Source organism: Anthonomus grandis, chromosome 10 (assembly GCF_022605725.1).
Source record: "Anthonomus grandis grandis chromosome 10, icAntGran1.3, whole genome shotgun sequence".
Lineage (NCBI taxonomy): Eukaryota > Metazoa > Arthropoda > Insecta > Coleoptera > Curculionidae > Anthonomus > Anthonomus grandis.
Genome location: NC_065555.1, coordinates 20,781,500 through 20,800,174, shown reverse-complemented (window position 1 = coordinate 20,800,174; position 18,675 = coordinate 20,781,500). Strand labels below are relative to the sequence as shown.

Genomic DNA, 18,675 nt, shown 5'->3' with positions numbered 1-18,675 from the left:
CTCTTGTTTCAGAAGCCTCGTTTCTCTTTGGTGGAAGGTCCAGATGTTCGTTCCGGGAAAGGAGTACAGGCCTAGGTTGCCACGGTGGAGCTAAGTCGAGCTCAGGGAGTCATTGATTTCCGTGGCAGACCTAGCCTTCCTCGTCCTTCTTTTCTTTGCTTTATTTAAGTTCTTTCGTTTTAGCTAGGATCTGTCGAGAGCATCAGCCACAACTTCAGTATTCGAGTACAGGTATTCTAGACTTTCTGTTCAAACAACTGTTTCTGTTGCCTTTGGGGGTGGGGATATTTGTGAGGCGATTAGTGGAAAAGCTCATAATGAGAGCGGAGTGGATGGTAAGATCTGAGGGTTCAGTGTCCACCTTAGAGGAGGAGGGAAGGCAGCTTGGCTATTATTATTATTATGGTGGTCCCACAAGTACAGCGGAAGTAGCGGCCTACTTAAGCAGATGCGGATACCTGGATAAGCATGGATACTCTGGAAGGTCATCCGGTATCCCAGAGGGAACGAGGGAACGGCGTTAACGCACACGGTCATCCATCCCTCGGCACGTTGCCTGCACACCTTGGATTGGAATAAAGGATAGAAGATGAAAGAGAGTCAAATGCAGGAACAAAGAAAGAAGAACAGTAAACCGAAGGGGGTAGACAGAGAGCAGAAACAAGGGACCGCAAAGGCACACCCAACAATAATTGGAGAAAGGTGTGATTAATATCTGAAAATCACAGGCGTTGCTCACAAAAGTTTACCGAGGTCCAGTCTAAATCCACAGGATTTAGTTTCAACAGTGTTACCACTTGTAGCCTGCATACTTCCGATTATTGACGGAAGCACCCTGCAGTCTTGGTAGCTCCCCTCCTTGAGTTACATTCCTAGTATTGCTAAGGTTAACAATAAATACTACTTCCATTATTAGATAAGGATGTTTATAAATATAAGTAAATGCTGTTATTCCGACGCTTCTTTATTTAGTTCAAAAACTTGTATTCTAGTTCTAATTCTATTTCTAAACCATATATATATATATATATATATATATATATATATATATATATATATATATATATATATATATATATATATATTTATATGGTTTATATATATATATAAAATTATATATTATATTATAAAATAATATATTATATATATATATAATATATTTAATAATATATTTCCCCCGGGGAAGGCCGGGGTAGAATAGCCGGTACGCTCTGTCTGTCGTAAAAGGCGACTAAAAGAGCAACCCCTTTGGTCGTAGATGTCCACTTGCATCGCCCGGTTCAATACCACCACATAGGACTTGGGCGGCGTGAAGTGGTTCCATGGAACTCACGTTTCGCCGCCATGTCGATGTGTCCGGTTTCCAAAGGGGAAATGGAGAAGAATAAATGCATGATGGCGCTCTCACGATCAAAACTTTCCGGAGGTAAACTCGCCTCCCATTCGGATCTCCGGGCGGAGGCTGGTCGGAGGGATCCATCAGGCGGATCAAAAAGCCTAAAAATTAATTTCTGCAACATCAGAGGCCTAAACACCAATATTAATGCAGTACACCAACACCTGCAATCAAATAAGCCTCACATTCTGGTATTGGCAGAAACAAAGGTCAAACCTTTAACAACAAATGTTCACTTGATTTATCCTGGATACGATCTATACACCCGATTTCGACTAAACTTTGGATTGGCAGTATTTGTCAAGAACGATTTGATTTGCCGGCGGGAGGAAACGCTTGAACCTGCGGACTTCGACGTCATGTGGTTCAAAACAATAGCCAGTGGTGCCACGAAATTTATCTGCTGTATCTACAGACCACCAAGCGACACCCAATATAGACGGCTCTTTTTGAACCTGGTTGATTGCATTAACCATCTGCAAATTGATTAACCAAGCGCAGAAATCATCGTCATGCGTGATTTTAACGTTCACAATATCAACTGGCTGCGCTTCTGCAACACTAACGACGATGAAGGACGAGAAGCTGAGCTATTTGCCACCATATGCGGGCTTACACAGCTTGTGGAGGAACCTACCAGAATCTCCGATCGAGACGGCGAGTTCGCGAGTCTCCTAGATCTGGTCTTGGCTTCAGACCCTGACTCGTACACTGTAATAGTACATGCCCCCCTTGGAACATCGGACCACAAATTGATAACAGTCTCTTGTTAGTTGGAGGTTAAAACGCAGGATCCTCCGATGCCGCGGAAGGTATGGCACTATAAATCAGCAGAGTGGAACCATCTTCGGAAATTTTATCGCTCATTCCCTTGGAAAGAAGTCTGCTTTAGAACCAATAACATCTCAGAATGTGCAAACCAAATTACACAGACGATCTTGGCAGGAATGGAAGCCTATATCCCTTTTTCTACTAAATGCGGATCAAACAACAAGCAATGGTTCAACCTGAATTGCAAAAAGGCAGTAAACACTAAAAACGCAGCATATCGCAAATGGCGTCAACATCCTTCCATCGAAAATCGGAGGAACTTTTTAGCTTCCAGAAATAGCTGCAAGCGAATTATTGATGAATGCAAAGAGAGTCACAACAACAGGATCAAAAACAAACTGCTAAACTGCCCAAATGAAACAAGATCTTTCTGGTCGGTATCGAAAGCCGTTAGTCAAGGATTTGCTAAGTCGGCCTTGCCACCCCTAACAGCAGATGATGGTTCTATCGCGGTAACAGCAAGGGAAAAAGCCAACTTACTGGGTAAACTCTTCGCGTCCAATTCTACTCTGCACTCGCAAGGCAAAACACCGCCATATTTGCCAAGGGTGAATTCATCGATGGGAGAAATTTCGTTTCCCCAACGGATCATAAATAAAATTCTTAAAAGTGTAGACACCAACAAAGCTTCTGGACCCGATGGAATTCCAGCCCTAATACTAAAACGTTGTGCAGACGCATTGACTCCTCCCTTATGTAGACTGTTCACGGCATCGTATAAGCAGGGCCAATTTCCAACATGCTGGAAAACTGCTCGAGTGCAAGCTGTACCCAAAAAGGGTAAGAAGACGATGCCCTCCAATCACCGCCCGATTGCACTAGTTCCAGTAATATCGAAGATTATGGAGAAAGCAGTCAACCAACAACTGTTAAGATATCTGGAATCATCTGGACTAATCAGCTATCATCAATACGGCTTCCGAAAGCTTAGATCCACCGGCGATCTTCTGGCCTACGTCACACACTTGTGGACGGAGGCCATGGAGAAGCACGGCGAGTCCCGCTCAGTCGCTCTTGACATTTCCAAGACATTTGACAGAGTGTGGCATGAGGGACTACTAACCAAGCTCTCCTCAATCGGCATACAAAACTCATTATTAAATTGGATCAAAAGTTTTCTTGAACAACGAACAATCCAAGTAGCCGTCGATGGATACCTCTCCGTCAAATTTAACATTAACGCTGGAGTCCCTCAAGGATGCATTCTATCCCTCACCCTTTTCTTGATATATATCAACGATTTGCTAGGAACCACTGTCAATCCAATCTACAGCTTTGCGGACAATAGCACTCTTATTTACTCATTTAAGTCCGCCAAACCAACGACAGACGCAAGTTCTCAGAATCTTAGGCAGCAACAAGTAGTTTCAACCAACAACGATATTAGAGCAATCTTGGAGTGGGGCGGTAACAATTTGGTCAATTTTAACGCTAAAAAAACGCAGGCTGCTGTATTTACGATGAAGACTAACCTTGGTGGCCCGGAGCTTGTTATGGCAGGGAAAACATTGCCAATGAAATCATCTTTACATCTTCTAGGAGTCGAGGTCACCAACAGTGTGTCCTGGCATGACCACGTTGCCGAGGTCGCCAGGGCGGCTTTCAAAAAACTCGGAGTGCTTTTCAAAACGAAAAAACTGTATACGCCAGAACAGCTGCTGACTCTTTATAAGGCTCAAATACGCGTTCCCTCGAGTACTGCTCGCATGTCTGGAGCTCTGCACCCAAGCATAGTTTAAACTGCTGGATTCTATACAGAAGAGAGCTATTCGTCTTATCAACAAACAAGAACTGACAAAGAGTCTGGATAGACTGGAGCACAGGAGAAAGGTGGCTGATCTCTGTTTATTCTACCGTTATTATCACGGTAAGTGCTCCTCTGAGCTGGCAGGCCTGATTCCACCCAGGGCTGTTCCGGCAAGAAGGATGCGTCTAGCAGTTGCGGCTCATCAACATCGAGTCCACCTGCCTACCCCAAGGACGTCGCTGCATCGGGACTCATTCATCTGGAGAACATTTTCTTTGTGGAACGGGCTTCTACCTCACATATTTCTCGACGTATACAACCTATAAAGGGTCCTGCAACAGTGCGCGGATCTTCCATAAAGCCTAAAAAAAGGGTTAATATTTTCTTACTACTTAATTTTTTTTGGGACCTGATAGCGCATATCTAGAACATGTTTTGAAATATGGGTGCTTTAAAAAGGTGTGGCGATATAAGCGGTATATTTTTTTGAAGCACATATAAGGCAATTTTTTTGACAAAAAAAATTTAAAAATCACTTGCTTTGTTTAAATTGATCTTGACATCAGAACTATTATTTTAGTGTCAATTACAGGTCAAATTAAGATTCTGAACCCAGGGAGGATTATTTTGACCTAACTGGTTTCTTTCTGTCATACACAGGATGTTCGGCGTTATTTACATTTTGAGAATTTTAAAGCTTCATTTCTCGCTTTTTTTAAATGAAACATCTTGTATATTTTTATGCAATTATTCTAGAATTATTAAATGATTATTTTTTATTATGTAAACCTATACCAAAGTTTACTGAATAAAATACAAGTTGCTTCACTCGGCGAAAAACCTTCTATATTTCGATCTCAAAGGCCCGAGCTCCTCGCCGACGGGGAACTAGCAAAAAATGTAAAGGGGAATTGTGGTAAAAAATAGCTATTATTTTACGAGTTTCGTCTAATTCGAACTGTAGGGGAATTCAAGAACTAAATGGTTAATTTTTTTTGTTAATAATTAGGTACTTAGGTAGGTATCTTATTAAAGGTTGTTTTGGTACGACTGGTTTCATTAGGATTTATTTTTAAATCAAAGTCAAAAGTTTGTGTGAAAAAATGCATATATTACTGTTACTAAACGTAACAACTAAAGAAAGACCTAACTACTAAGTAATGACCTGTTTGAATTTTCAATGATTGATTACTACACTTTTTGACGTTTTTGTTATTTTGTCAGACTAATAATAGCATTACCAAAGGCATTATAAGTAATAAACGTAATGTTTCATTCATAACCAGACCGATGAAACGTTAAATTTGGATTTTAATGCTCTACTCTCTTTACTACACAAGAATCGTGCACCATGATCGTTTATTTTGGCATTAATTTTCTCCAAAAAAGTACGCAAACAACAAAAAACTGATAAAACACACTCTAAACACAAAATTAGACTCAATAATTTAAAGCGCTTATTTGTTTTAATTCCTTGGCAACATCGCTCGGGATTCATTCATTCATAATTTTTAACAGAACTTGAAAAATAGTAAAACGTGCGTAATACTGTAGCGCAACGTTGGCGAAGTGACGAAATTTTTTAATGCTCCAAGATATTTTTGTTTTGACTGCTATTAATATTTTCGCTTTTAAATTAAGTCGATTTTTCTATGAATTTTAATAATTTTCGATTAGTTTTTTTTCATTATAAACTCAGTTATGTTTCCGACTCTAATAACCTTTAAAAGGTATTATATTTTTTAATACTTAAAAAGCGGATAAATAGCTCTGGCAAAAGTGCAATATTATAAAAGAAGGACAAAAGATTGAGAGGAAAATATATTTTGCCATTTTAAAATGTAAACAATGTAGTCTCTTAAGCTGGATTTATACAGACAAATAAAGTAAAATAAGAAATAAAATAAAAATAAAATAAGAGTTAAATGTACAAAAGTTCCATAAAGGCATTTATATAGCAAAATAATATAAGAATAAAATAAGAAGTTGACCAAAATCCAACTTTCATATTTTATTTTATGTGAAAACGAAACTGCGCACGTTATTTTGGTCACAACACACCCTTTCAAAATTAACATGTTTTTTCTAAATCGGTTACCCTTATATTTTCATTTTTCGGACATCTAAAAAATATTAAACCACTTCCACGCTTTGTAAAACAACTGTCTACCGAACAATAAGTCGACATTTTAATATAATAGATTATAATAATTTGCCAGTCTACTGAGTCCACCCGGTACAATTAGTAATAAAACGCTCGCACATCAAAGCGATTTAAACTCTACTCACTGTGTAACCCAACAGATTCGATTGTAGGAGCGTCGCCCGGCAAATGAGGGGCGGTGAATAGGTAATTCGTCGCGTGAAGCCGAGTGAAGCAACTTGTATTTAATTCAGTAAACTTTGCCTATACTATATTATGTAAACCTATACCGTTTTTAAAATATTCACGATAATAATTAAACAAGTATATTAATAATTTTATTGTTATTACACCAAGTGTTATGTCAACCGTTTTGTTCAAAACATAAAATAGTCTTGAAAACTTCGCTCTACTTCATGTAACATTTGTGGAGTTACTTGAGCAAATGAATCTCGTATTCTCTGCTCCATGTCTACTGCCGTTGTAGGTAGATTTCTTTTATAAAACCCTATAAGAAAAAATCTAATTTTGTTAAGTCAGGCGATCTGGTTGGCCAATGAATAGGTTCATTCCTTCCAATCCATTATTTTTCAACGGTCACATTCAATTTTTCAGTAACATTTCGAGAAAAATGTGCAAATGCTTCATGTGAAAAATTTTCTGTTAGTTTTTATTGCACGTTTTTTATATTAAAACTTTCAAAATGATTTTGCGTCTTTTTATTTCACTCTTACAGATCCTAGATCATAGATATTTTCTCTTTTTATACCATTTAAAGTAATATCATAAGTATTGAATTTCCTCAATACGGTCATAAGTTGTATCTCTAGTAAACCGGATTATTAATATACAGACTCCAACCATATGTTCACATACGGTTTTTTTGCCTAGTATAAAAACATTTAACACTCGAATGTATGTACCTATCATGGTTCTTAGAATAACTTTCAAAATACCTGTTATGCAGGAAATTACATACATAGATTATGTAAATATTTATTTACACATAAAATCTAACTGCCGTGTCGATATCGTGTTTTTTACAAGGAAAAAATGGATGTACCAATTTGGCCAAATCCGTATTTAGCATTAAAAATCCACCAAGGGGAAATTTTGATTTCAATTTTTACAGAACATCTGTAAGAAGCTTGGAATCAGGAAAATGAGGACTTCTTGGCATGGTGGAACACAAGAATAGAAACAGTAATTGGTCAAAGTAGTCTTTAGCCACCAATGAGGCCGCGACAAATTTCATTATTTATTTTTGCTGGCTTATTGATCACCAAGAGACGAAAAGGTTTGTCACTGAAACTTCAAGCATCCTGAGATGGGCTATATTAATTGAATTGTATTGAATTGAACTGAATTGTCGAAACAGTGGGCCACCAAGTCAGTTATGCAAATAGATCTCCTGATGGACCCGTCATGCCCCACTGGGGGTTACCAGAGCCCAACGGCCTTAGAGAAACCGATAAGGCTCTCTGGTCTGAAGAACTTATAGAAGGAGAAGGAGAGGACATTGGACATAGTTCGCCGAGGACGTATAGCCTATATGCAGTCCTCATTGCACAACGAGGTCAAGAGGTGGAAGGCTCAGCAGAGTCTCAAGCGCTCTAGTTGGCGCCGTCCGCATGGACCCGTTATGCTGAGACATGCAAGACGTTGGACTCTGTCCAGTTGAGCACGAATTTTCGCTTTCTCCGTACATGGCCACCAAACGATAGCCCCGTATGTGAGAAGAGGTCTCACAATGCGCGAGTAGATCCAGTGGAGGATCTTAGGAGACAGACCCCAGGTATTGCCGAAAGCCCCCCTGCAGGCCCATAGCGCGCAGGTGGCCGTCTTCATTCTGGTGTCTGCATGATCGTGCCAGGAGAGTTTGGGATCTAATTTGATTCCCAGAAATCGAACAGTCCTGGTGCAACTGCACGCCACCTAGAGATATAACAGGGGGCGTGCCAAAGTTACGTCTTGTAATGTATGAATATACATTCGTATATATAAATATCCCTGTGCGAAATCTCCATAATAATTGTTAAAATGCCAATAGGTTTTTCTATAAATTCTTGATGCTTTGGCCCTATCTCACACCTGTGTATGTAGGAATTTTGATCAATTATTATTTAATGAACTTACTCAGATCAGTAGTCAATTTATTTAAATTATTTCCAAATTCATATTAATTTGTAAAATATCTCAAGATATTACAATGGCGACGATGGTTTATGAATCTGCTTGTATCGGTTTTGTATTAATAAACAAGTTTTTATTAAGAAGCAAAATAAAGGTGTGACCAGTTAGTTATTGTTGCAGTAATAAAAATGGCAACCGATGTAGTGGGATTACTGGGGTCACTTACTATTTTTGACTCAAAAGTATCCAATTTCTCAGTTTTTTCGGAACGCTTGAAGCAATTTTTCGTGGCTAATAATATTACTGACCAAGACAGGAAAAAGGCTATTTTACTAAATACGTTATCGGAGGAGTGCTATATTTTAGTGCGGAACTTGTGTGTTCCAAATTTGCCTGAAGATAAAATAATGGATGATTTAGTGAAAATTCTTACCAATCATTTTTCACCAGTAAAATCTCATTTTGCTGAAAGATTGAAATTTTACAACGCCAAAAGACAAACAAATTAATCTATCAAAGATTGGCAAGCCAAGGTAAAAAGTTAGGCTTCAAACTGTAATTTTTCATATTTGACATATTTCTTGTTGGAATGAATGATGATAAAATCATGGATCGGCTCTTCGAAGAAAGTGTTTCCAGGCTGACGTTTGATAGTGCAGTTAAACTTGCATTGACTAAGGAATCAGGAATCCTAGAGCACGACATGAGGGGAAATTTTAGTGGAAAGGTTAAATAGAAACCTGTTTATTTTCAAAAAGTAAATGACAGGAAATTTTAAATTCAAAATTCAAGGAAACCAGCACAACATTCGCATCCAGGTCCCAGTGGACATAAAATTACTGAAAAAAAGGAAAAGTTCAGTGTGTGGCTGTATAAACCATAAGACCAATCAGTGCGTGTATAAAAATTGTAAGTGCCATAATTGTGGTGTAAAGGGACATTTAGCGCCCCAGTGTAAACAAAATCGCAATCATTTTATGCAGGAAAATAGTGAGCGGTCGGAAAACTCCGATAACGAGGAGTCTATATTTAATATTAGGCAATTGGATGTAAATAATATTCAGGATTCAGGTAACATTAAACTATTTTATATTAAACTCCATGCTGAAAAAATTCCACTTAATTGATTCAGGTTTTGGGCATTCTGCAATTTCAGAAAAAATATATTTAAAACATTGCAATTTATATAAGAATGATTTGTCTCTTACAGATTATGTAGGTATAACATTTAAACCTCTGGGTTTTTTGCTTTTAAATATTATTTATGAAGATAAAAATTATTCCTTAAAGACTTATGTAATTAAAAATGGAGGACCTCCACTAATTGGCAGAAATGCTTTATCTATGTTAAATTTAGGATTTTGTAAACAAAATAATCAAATTAATTATTCTGTAAATAATATAGAAAATAATAGTATGTACGAAATAAAATTAGGGGGAACAGGTTTTTCTACCCAGCTTTCAAATTTAATAGAAAAATATAAAGATATTTTTGACTCAAAATTGGGTACATTTGATAAATTAATTTTTTTTAAAATAAAGTGAATTTACAACTTAAGGAAGCAGTTAGATCAAAATTTTGTAAAGCTATCCCAGTACCTTTTGCATTAAAACCGAAAATTGAAAATGAACTTGAACGACTTGTTCAAATTGGAGTTTTGGAAAAAACTGAATTATTTAGACTGGGCGACCTCTATTGTGCCTGTCTTAAAACCTAATGGAAATATACGCATTTGCGGTAATTTTAAAATTACTTTAAACTCTCATCTTACAACTGTTCAATTTCCATTACCTCGTGTTGAGTATTTGTATACACAGTTACAGGGTGGTCAAAAGTTTTCAAAGATAAATTTATCTGAAGCTTATCAACAAATAAAACTTTCTCAACCATCTAGAAAACTTGTAACGATTTCGACACATAAAGGTTTATTCTCTTATTTACCATATGGCATAAAAACCGCCCCCGCAATTTTTCAACAAATCATGGAACAAATTTTTTCAATGCCGGGAGTTGCGTGTTTTATTGATGATATTCTGGTTACGGGAAAGGATGATGTAGAACATTTGGAGCGCCTGGAACAAATTTTTCGCTGTCTCCAAGAATGTGGGTTAAAAGTCAGAAAAGAAAAATGTTCCTTACTTCAAAATTCGATTCATTACTTGGGTCATACTATAGATAAAATAGGTTTGCATAAATCTAAAGAAAGAGTAACGGCAATAACAGAATGTCGAACACCTGAAAATGTAACTGAATTAAAATCCTTTTTGGGTATAATAAATTTTTATTGCAAATTTTTAAAAAATGCATCGGGCATTATGAAACCTTTGTATAATCTTCTAAAGAAGGATACAAATTGGCATTGGACGGATGCCTGTAAAAAAAGTTTTCAAGAAGCAAAAAAATTATTGATTTCATCTAGGGTACTAGTTCATTTTGATCCATCGAGAAAAATTAAATTAACTGTAGATGCATCAAAATTTGCTTTAGGCGCTACATTAAGCCATATTTTTGATAAAAATGTCAAAAAACCAATAGCATTTGCTTCGCGACTACTAAATAAAGCAGAAATTTTTTATTCCCAAATTGAAAAAGAAGCGGCTGCAATAATTTTTGGCGTAAAAAAATGTTTTCAGTATTTATATAATCAAAGGTTTATATTAGTTACAGATCATAAGCCGTTATTAACCATTTTTGGCGAAAAAAAGGGCATTCCGGTTTTTGCAGCTAATAGGTTACAACGGTGGACTCCTATCAGCTTTCAATTTTGAAATTCAGTATGTTTGTTCAGAAAAAAATATAGCTGACTTTTTTGCTAGAGTTCCTTTAGAAAATCAAATTAAAGGGCTAGATGAAGATAAACTTTTATTTTTTAATATAAGTGCTGAAGTTTCAAATTTAAACTTTTTACAAAATCAAAAAATTCCTTTGCATTTTGTACAAATTAAGAATGAAATTGTTAAGGATAGAATTTTGGCTAAGGTATGTTTTTTTTTTAAATGGATGGCCAAAAAGCTGCCCTGACAATGATTTTTTACCTTTTTTTAAAAAGAGGCACGAACTTAGTATCAAACAAGGATGTTTGTTATGGGGATTTAAATTAATTATTCCATTAAAATTTCAAGAAAATATTTTAGAAGAATAACATTCCACTCACATAGTAATGGTTAAAATGAAAGCGTTTGCTCGATCCTATGTTTGGTGGCCTCAAATGGATACTCAAATTGAGTTAACAGTAAAAAAGTGTCAGGCTTGTAATGTATTTTCCAAATCCCAGCAAAAACTTTTTTTGCAAGCTTGGGAATGGCCACGTAACCCTTTGCACGATTCCCGTGGAATTTTGTACTGATAATGCAAAAACTTTTACATGCGATGAAATGCAATATTTTTTAAAGGAAAGCGGCATAAGACATGTAACGGGAGCTCCATACCATCTATCTACAAATGGCATAGCAGAAAATGCAGTCGGTATATTGGAAAACGCAATATTAAAGGCTCGCTTTGAGAATCCAACTATGGATATTAATTTAATTATTAATCGTTTTTTTATTTTATTACCGTAACACACCATATTGTACGAGAGGAGAAACACCAGCTAAAATTTTAATGGGTCGTTCCCTTAGAACTAAATTTGATTTGCTTTTACCCTCGGTATCAAATATAGTTAAAGAAAAACAAAAGGAATATTATAATAACTCAAAAAGAGATACGTTGTTTGGGAAAGGGGATAAAGTATGGATAAAAGATTTTCGCAGAGGCAAATTTCCATGGTGCCCAGGAAATATTTTTGAAGTGCTTGGTAGAAGAACCTACATAGTAAAAACAGATTGTGAAATGACATGGAAACGTCATACAGATCAACTTAAAAATAATTTCTCAATGAATAAAAATCAAAATGAAATTTCGATTATTCCACGCTCTGAATTAAATTTAGAAAATAGTTATGTAAACAATAATAGTAAATTTTAAACAGTTGAAAATTTACGTCACATCTAACAACACTACACACACAAACCAATCTATAAGGATAAGGATGTTCTCTAAAGAAGGATTTGCTTGCCGAAGGCCTAAGGTGACTTGCGAAATCGATAACTTGATCTGTTGTACTCGTCAACGTCATTCTTTGACAAAACGAGCTTAAGGAGAGGTGTTATAAAAGAAGCTTAATTCAAGTTGTTCACACCAAACTCTAAACGAACTCTAGAAACGCCACAATAGATATTATCAAAAAAAGAAAAAAAGAATACCTGATCTATATCTACCTGAATTGTCGATAAAATACCTACGAAACTATCCCAGAGCTATTCAACATAGAGTTAACTTGAAGGATGTATATTTAACAGTTTGTTCTTAAATATTTTCAATTAGGTTGCTTATCCCTTATCCTATGATTGGAACCTTTCGTGTGACAGTTTTCAAATCACGAGACAGTTTTACCACCAAGCAAAACTCTTTATTTTATTCTCGACACATGCTTCGCTAACCCCGAAAATAGATTAAACCTGGAGTTTTAATCGAAACACATGTCGATAGTAAAATAAATAAATTTGATTAGTGGTAAAACTGTCTCGTGATTTGCTTATCCCTAACCGCTGATAAGAGAACCTCAATCGCGACTCATGAAAAATGCTCTCAAAAGAGATCGGCATGTGTAGATGGCAAAACATGTAGGTAGAAAGAAATTATTTATCTTGGCTTACTCCAGAGCCAAACCAAAGTTTTCGAAGCACGTTCGCTGATAACCCAGAGAACCTATAGGAATTTAAAATGTACTTGCTGGTTAAGTGGATGAAATCGAAAATAGGAAAAAGTTAAAATTGGATTTTATTTTCGTAAAGAAAGAAGAAAGACGTGCATTAATTAAATTATACAATAATAATTGAAATAAGGTATGTATATCCAAGAAGAGAATAATCAAGATAAAATATGTATACAATTCCAAGTCATAAAATAGATTATCACGAAGAGACGAAAATAAATTACATTTCATTTTTCTTGAATATTTTTTTATCAGTTTTACTTAGGTAATCACTTATCTATATCACTAACAAAATATTAAAATGACTTATCATGAATAATTATTCAGATATAACAATCGACAGATTGTCATTACTATTCTTGTCATTACTGTTTAAAGATTTATAAAGGCTGAAATTAGGTATCTCTAATTTTAATAAGTTCCTTATTAAAAAATTCCAATTGATAAGGTAGAATATCATATTAAGTGAGAATATTGTCTTTTTTTAAAAGGTGAAATATATCCAGCATCTAACACGACCAACCACAATCTTGTTAATTAAATCTAATTTGTTCTCAAAAAAAAGAAGTTTAAAATAAATTTATGATTTTATCAGCGTCAGAAAAATTTTAGGCTTTATGAATTTTCTATCCTGAAGTGACTGACTCTTTTTGCTTGATCGTTTTTTTCTATTATAATACCTATACAAATGTCAATAATAAGATTAATTAAAAAAGCAAATTTTCTGCAAAAATCTTCTCCAAGTATCAAATTACACTAAAGAATAAACATCAATCAATTTACCTATATTATTTCTTTTGTAAAAAAATAACATGGAGCGTTATTGCATTAAAATGTTAAAAAAATGCGTCATTTAGCAGAAACTCTAATACAAAATATGAATCATACAAAAAAAAAAAGTCCTACAAAACAAAAAAAAACTAAAAATCATTGAGTCTTAAATTGCTTAAGCACTATAACGTGATTTATCAATAAAGTGTTGTTACTGGCAGATCTTTGTAAGATTCCAATTAAAACTGATTTTAATTTATATCATAATGTACCTAAAAGCTAATATTTACAAACGTTTTGAAATTATATATTACTTACCAGTATCCCGTACCCAATAATTAATAGATTTCGGAAAGGCTTCAACAAAGCATTCCAATGTAACATCAGTACCAAGTGGAGCCCCTACTAATTGATTTGGTACATGGATGACTGGATGAACTGGAAATACAGAGATTTATTACCATGCAAAGAAATGTTTTGTGAAAGCAATTTTACTATAATGAACGGCTTTAAGTCAAATTTAAAATATTATTTTATATCGAAAAAATTTTTATATATATAAAGAAGTAGTTTATTTATTATAGACGTCCTAATTTATTAAAATATTCATGCCTTAACAATAAATAACTTAACATTTATGAAAATTAAATGAAAAAAGTAATTATTGGGAAAAATGCACTTTCTGAAAAATAAATTTACAATGTATATTAAATAAAATTCTCTCCTTTTTCTGGAAAAATGGTTCTGACTCTAAGTCGTTGTTATTATAATTTTATTTATGTAGATTCTAGAAAAAAGATGACAGCTTTGAATTAAGAGCAAAGCAAATTATTTTTAAATTTTTTCTCTCTATAAACAAATACTATATTTTTTGTATGCTTTAGATTTTAAAAGAATCCAAAAACTAAAAAAAACATAGTTTCTTATATGAATTCAACGTTACGTATTCCCCAGATAATACCAAACATACAATTTTTTTACAGGACATGACTTAAAGTATGTATCTATTTATATTAATAAGTAAAAGGCTATTTTTTCTTTCAGAAATGAAGAATTATTACTTATTATATTTAATTAAATTATTACTTATTATTTAATTATTATACAGTGTTATTTTGACTTTTAAACTATATTTAAACGCCAACTCGAGCATTTTAAAAAACAAAGCTTAAAATAGAAGTCAAGCTAAGAAATGCTCCAGTAAGGCTAAAAAAATTGTAAATTGTAATTGTAAATTTAAGTAAACACATTTTTAGTACCTAATTATTAACAGTAACTAAAATATTAATTTTAGTTAATTTTATGTTTACATACTTAGACTAATATACCATATTAAAATAAGAGTTTTTATTATTTAATTTGTTCTTAATATTTCCATTCCTCTATGTCTCTCTGTCCTAGTAGTACTTACTAGTAGATGAACACTTAAATTCCAAGCTGCCAAGAATATGAACAAAGTTCAGGCTTGTGTCCCGCAAGTAAATTCCAGAAGATACTTTGAGGAATCAGTCAAGCGCATAATTAGGGAAATGATTGGAGGACGAAGCCGCGGACCGAAAATTATAGTGTTAAAAATGTGACAAAGCGGGTCACATAAAAAGACCTTCTCGAGAAGGCGCTAGTTTCACACACTGCCCGGAGGACTGCAAGCGGCAGGGAAGAACATCAGCGGGCAGTTAAGATACTTAGTTACTAAGAACCAGCATCGTCGATGATATTTAGCAAAATGGGAATCTTATAAGGAAGATATCCAGATAGTATTATTCTGGAGAAAGGAAGAGAAGAAGCCAACTTTAGAAGAAGTTTTCAAATATTCTCTTATGGTCAAGTTATATTGACCACAATGGAACTCCTGAATTTTGGGAGATGGAGTCTTAAGGTGAAAACGACCACGTGGTCGTTTTCCACCGCACATGTGTGCGGTTAACCACGACTGCAAAGAGGAAGGCAGATAAATCGTTGCGCCTAAATATCAGATTCCAAAGTTGCCAAAGAAAATCCATGCCGGAGAACATTTTGTAGTAACAATTACCCTGGGAAAAGTTAGGCAAAGATTTTACTGGGCTAATGGCAAAGAACTGGACAGAAAATACGTTGTACTTGCGGAAAATTATAGGCCGCAGAGAAGACTAATGCATCCGATAACAGAGTCGATCTGCCGTCGAAACTGCCTGTCGAAAGTCAGCTTGTTCCAGAACATCTGTGAGATGCTTGGAATCATAAAAACCAAAACTGCTACGTTATAAATGAGATCACATTAATCGGTATTCAACCAAAGTTTCTTTATCTACCAAAGAGACTGAATTAAAATGAGTTTTATTATTTGTTCCTGCTGTGTGCTTTGTTCCTGAATAATGATTAGAAGAGAACGCCGCCTCCTATGTGATGGATGTTTGGTTGACCACTAAGAACCGATGTTGCCACGAAGGACTACGTCAGTGAGCTGCTATGATAGATATCATTCATAATCGAGTGCGGATTGCCAGCGATCGGATGAAGGAGGCTTATGATGAAATCGAAACTTCAAACATCTTGGAATGGATCATACAAGGTTCTGGAACTCCATCAACGATGTCTTTACAGAATACAAATGTCGACGAGGGGTAAAGCTCGAGTCATTCACAGCTGACGGAGGGGACAGTGTAACGATAATCTCAGCCGATTTTTGTCATTACGAAATCATCGCGATAACCCAAGCGACATCTCTGAAGACACGTGGCAGGTTAGTGAATCTTTCGGAAAACTGGTCTAGCTCGTATATAAGAAGCCGCCGCCGCTAGAGGGCAGTTCAAGTCGGAATATTGGCGCAATTTTGAAGTCTACGTAAATATTATTAAACAAGTACCGTGTAAATAAATATTCTAGTAGTGTCAACTAATGGCGTTTAATGTGTAGGTACCAAATAAATGTGCATCGAGTGTTTTTTAACACACACTTAATGAACGGTAAAAACTTTTAATGCTCTCAACTAAATATTGGTTATTTCTTAACAAGATCTATAACTATTTGAAAAAACAGTGATTTAAATTTGTGGTATATTTCCCTAATAAATGTATTATGTACTATACATATGATATTCTAAAATGTTGGAGAAAGACAGCTTATAGGATGTTATAGAGACATGGCTAGTACATCTTTGGGAAAATATAGTCAATGCCAAAATATTTCTGGATTTAAAATTAAATCAAGTATTTGATGGTAAAAGTTATGTTACTTACAGTGTACATTTACCATTACTCTTTTACTAACAGTTGGGGGTACTCCATTTGTAGCTATACACATATATGCTCCCATTTCGGTTCTAGATATCTTATAAAGTTGAAGCATTGCACCTTGATACACTGCCACTAAAAAAAGAAATTCTAAATAAAATTTTATTTTCTTTTATAGCACTCATGTTTATAAAAGTAAATAATAATTAAATATAATATACACAGATGCAATAAATTAAATTAATTATTTAGAATTAAATTAGAACTTTTCATCTCTTGGGAACTGAAACAAATTTTTAATCAATAAGGATTATGGTGTCTCGGGTCATCTAAGTCCCGGGGCATCTAAAATAATCTGTTTTATTGTCAATACTATAATGTCATTATAAAATCATATAAGTACCATTATGTCAATCGTCTTTTTTTTTTAATTCTTTTTCTAGGGAGCAAAAAATTATAAACGGTGGCTACAAGGATAAAGGTATTTGTATTTACAAATGTTACGTGAGTTTATAATATTAAAATATTTACTAAAATAGAAATATTCTGCTCTTAGAACATTGAAACGCTAGAATTAGTAAACAATAACTTTGTTTCAGTTCAACATGTGCACAGGGGCAAGCGGGGTGTTTTTTAACAAACATATTTATCGATTCTCTGTTGTCAAGTTTACACGCATTTTCAAAAGAGAAAATTTTCAGCTATATACCAACACATATATTTATGTTAATTTAATGTATTGATGTTAGATTTTGAATTAAAAATAAGAAATAGAAATAGATATATCTTATTTTAAGCTCAAAAATGACAACTTTAAAGCAAAAACAAAATTATTGACATACTTATTCCTAAAACTGCTTCTAAAAAATTTGAAATAGCAACACCGCAGGCAAAAGCAATCTTGTGAAATGTCATTTTGACAAACGGCTTTGTGTTTACATTCGGCATTGGTAAAGTTCTGTGTTTTTTATTTAGTTTATAGTGGTTGAAAAAGTAGAAAGGTTGAGTCATTTCAGTGTTTTTATGAACTGCAACAATAGTAAAAATTTTATGCCGTTAGGGCCGTTTGTGCTGCACCATGGGAAAAAGGCGATTTAAGCTGATCTTTTAACAAGTAAATACCGATATTGTCATAATATCATATCAAGGAACAACCGTCGTCAAGAAATCTATAATTATAAAATATTTAATTTCTATAAAAATGCTTTTTATTAGATAAGTACCATTACTTTAATGAAGTACGTTAAAAAACGCATAAAGAATTCATAAGCGCCAATATTGTTTATATTTTAAAGCATAATCTATTAATAAATATTGATCATCTAAATATTTTTTGACGACGTCACTGGTAAAGATTACTTGTGTCGATGGAATCAACAATGCGGTCGAGCAGCGTTGTTGCCTTTTTCTCTAATATAGGGACGTTATCTACATTCATTTAACTTTAAATGTTGGCTTCTTCATAGAGTATCTTATCATATTTTACGAGAAAAAAAATGGTTCATATTTTATTAAGAGAAATAGTATTATTTTGCGCCTTTAAAAGTGTGTGACAAATTTTTATAATATTAGAAAGTATGTTTTTTACCATTTCTACATAAGCATTTGGCATCATTGCATCAACAGCAATGCTAATTCTAGCCTTTCAATGTTCTAAGATTCTGCTCTTTTCACAATAAGTGAAT

General features: G+C 34.5%; 1 protein-coding gene across 1 annotated transcript in view; it reads right to left on the bottom strand.

Moving 5' to 3' along the window:
• Positions 1–18,675, bottom strand: part of LOC126741436 (lachesin-like) — a 270,892-nt gene that overhangs the window by 75,486 nt on the left and 176,731 nt on the right. The window contains exons 4-5 of the mRNA XM_050447841.1: positions 16,997–17,125; positions 14,097–14,216 (exon numbers count right to left, since the gene is read on the bottom strand). Of these exons, the coding sequence (XP_050303798.1) occupies positions 14,097–14,216; positions 16,997–17,125 (249 nt within the window). The remainder of the gene's footprint in view (positions 1–14,096; positions 14,217–16,996; positions 17,126–18,675) is intronic.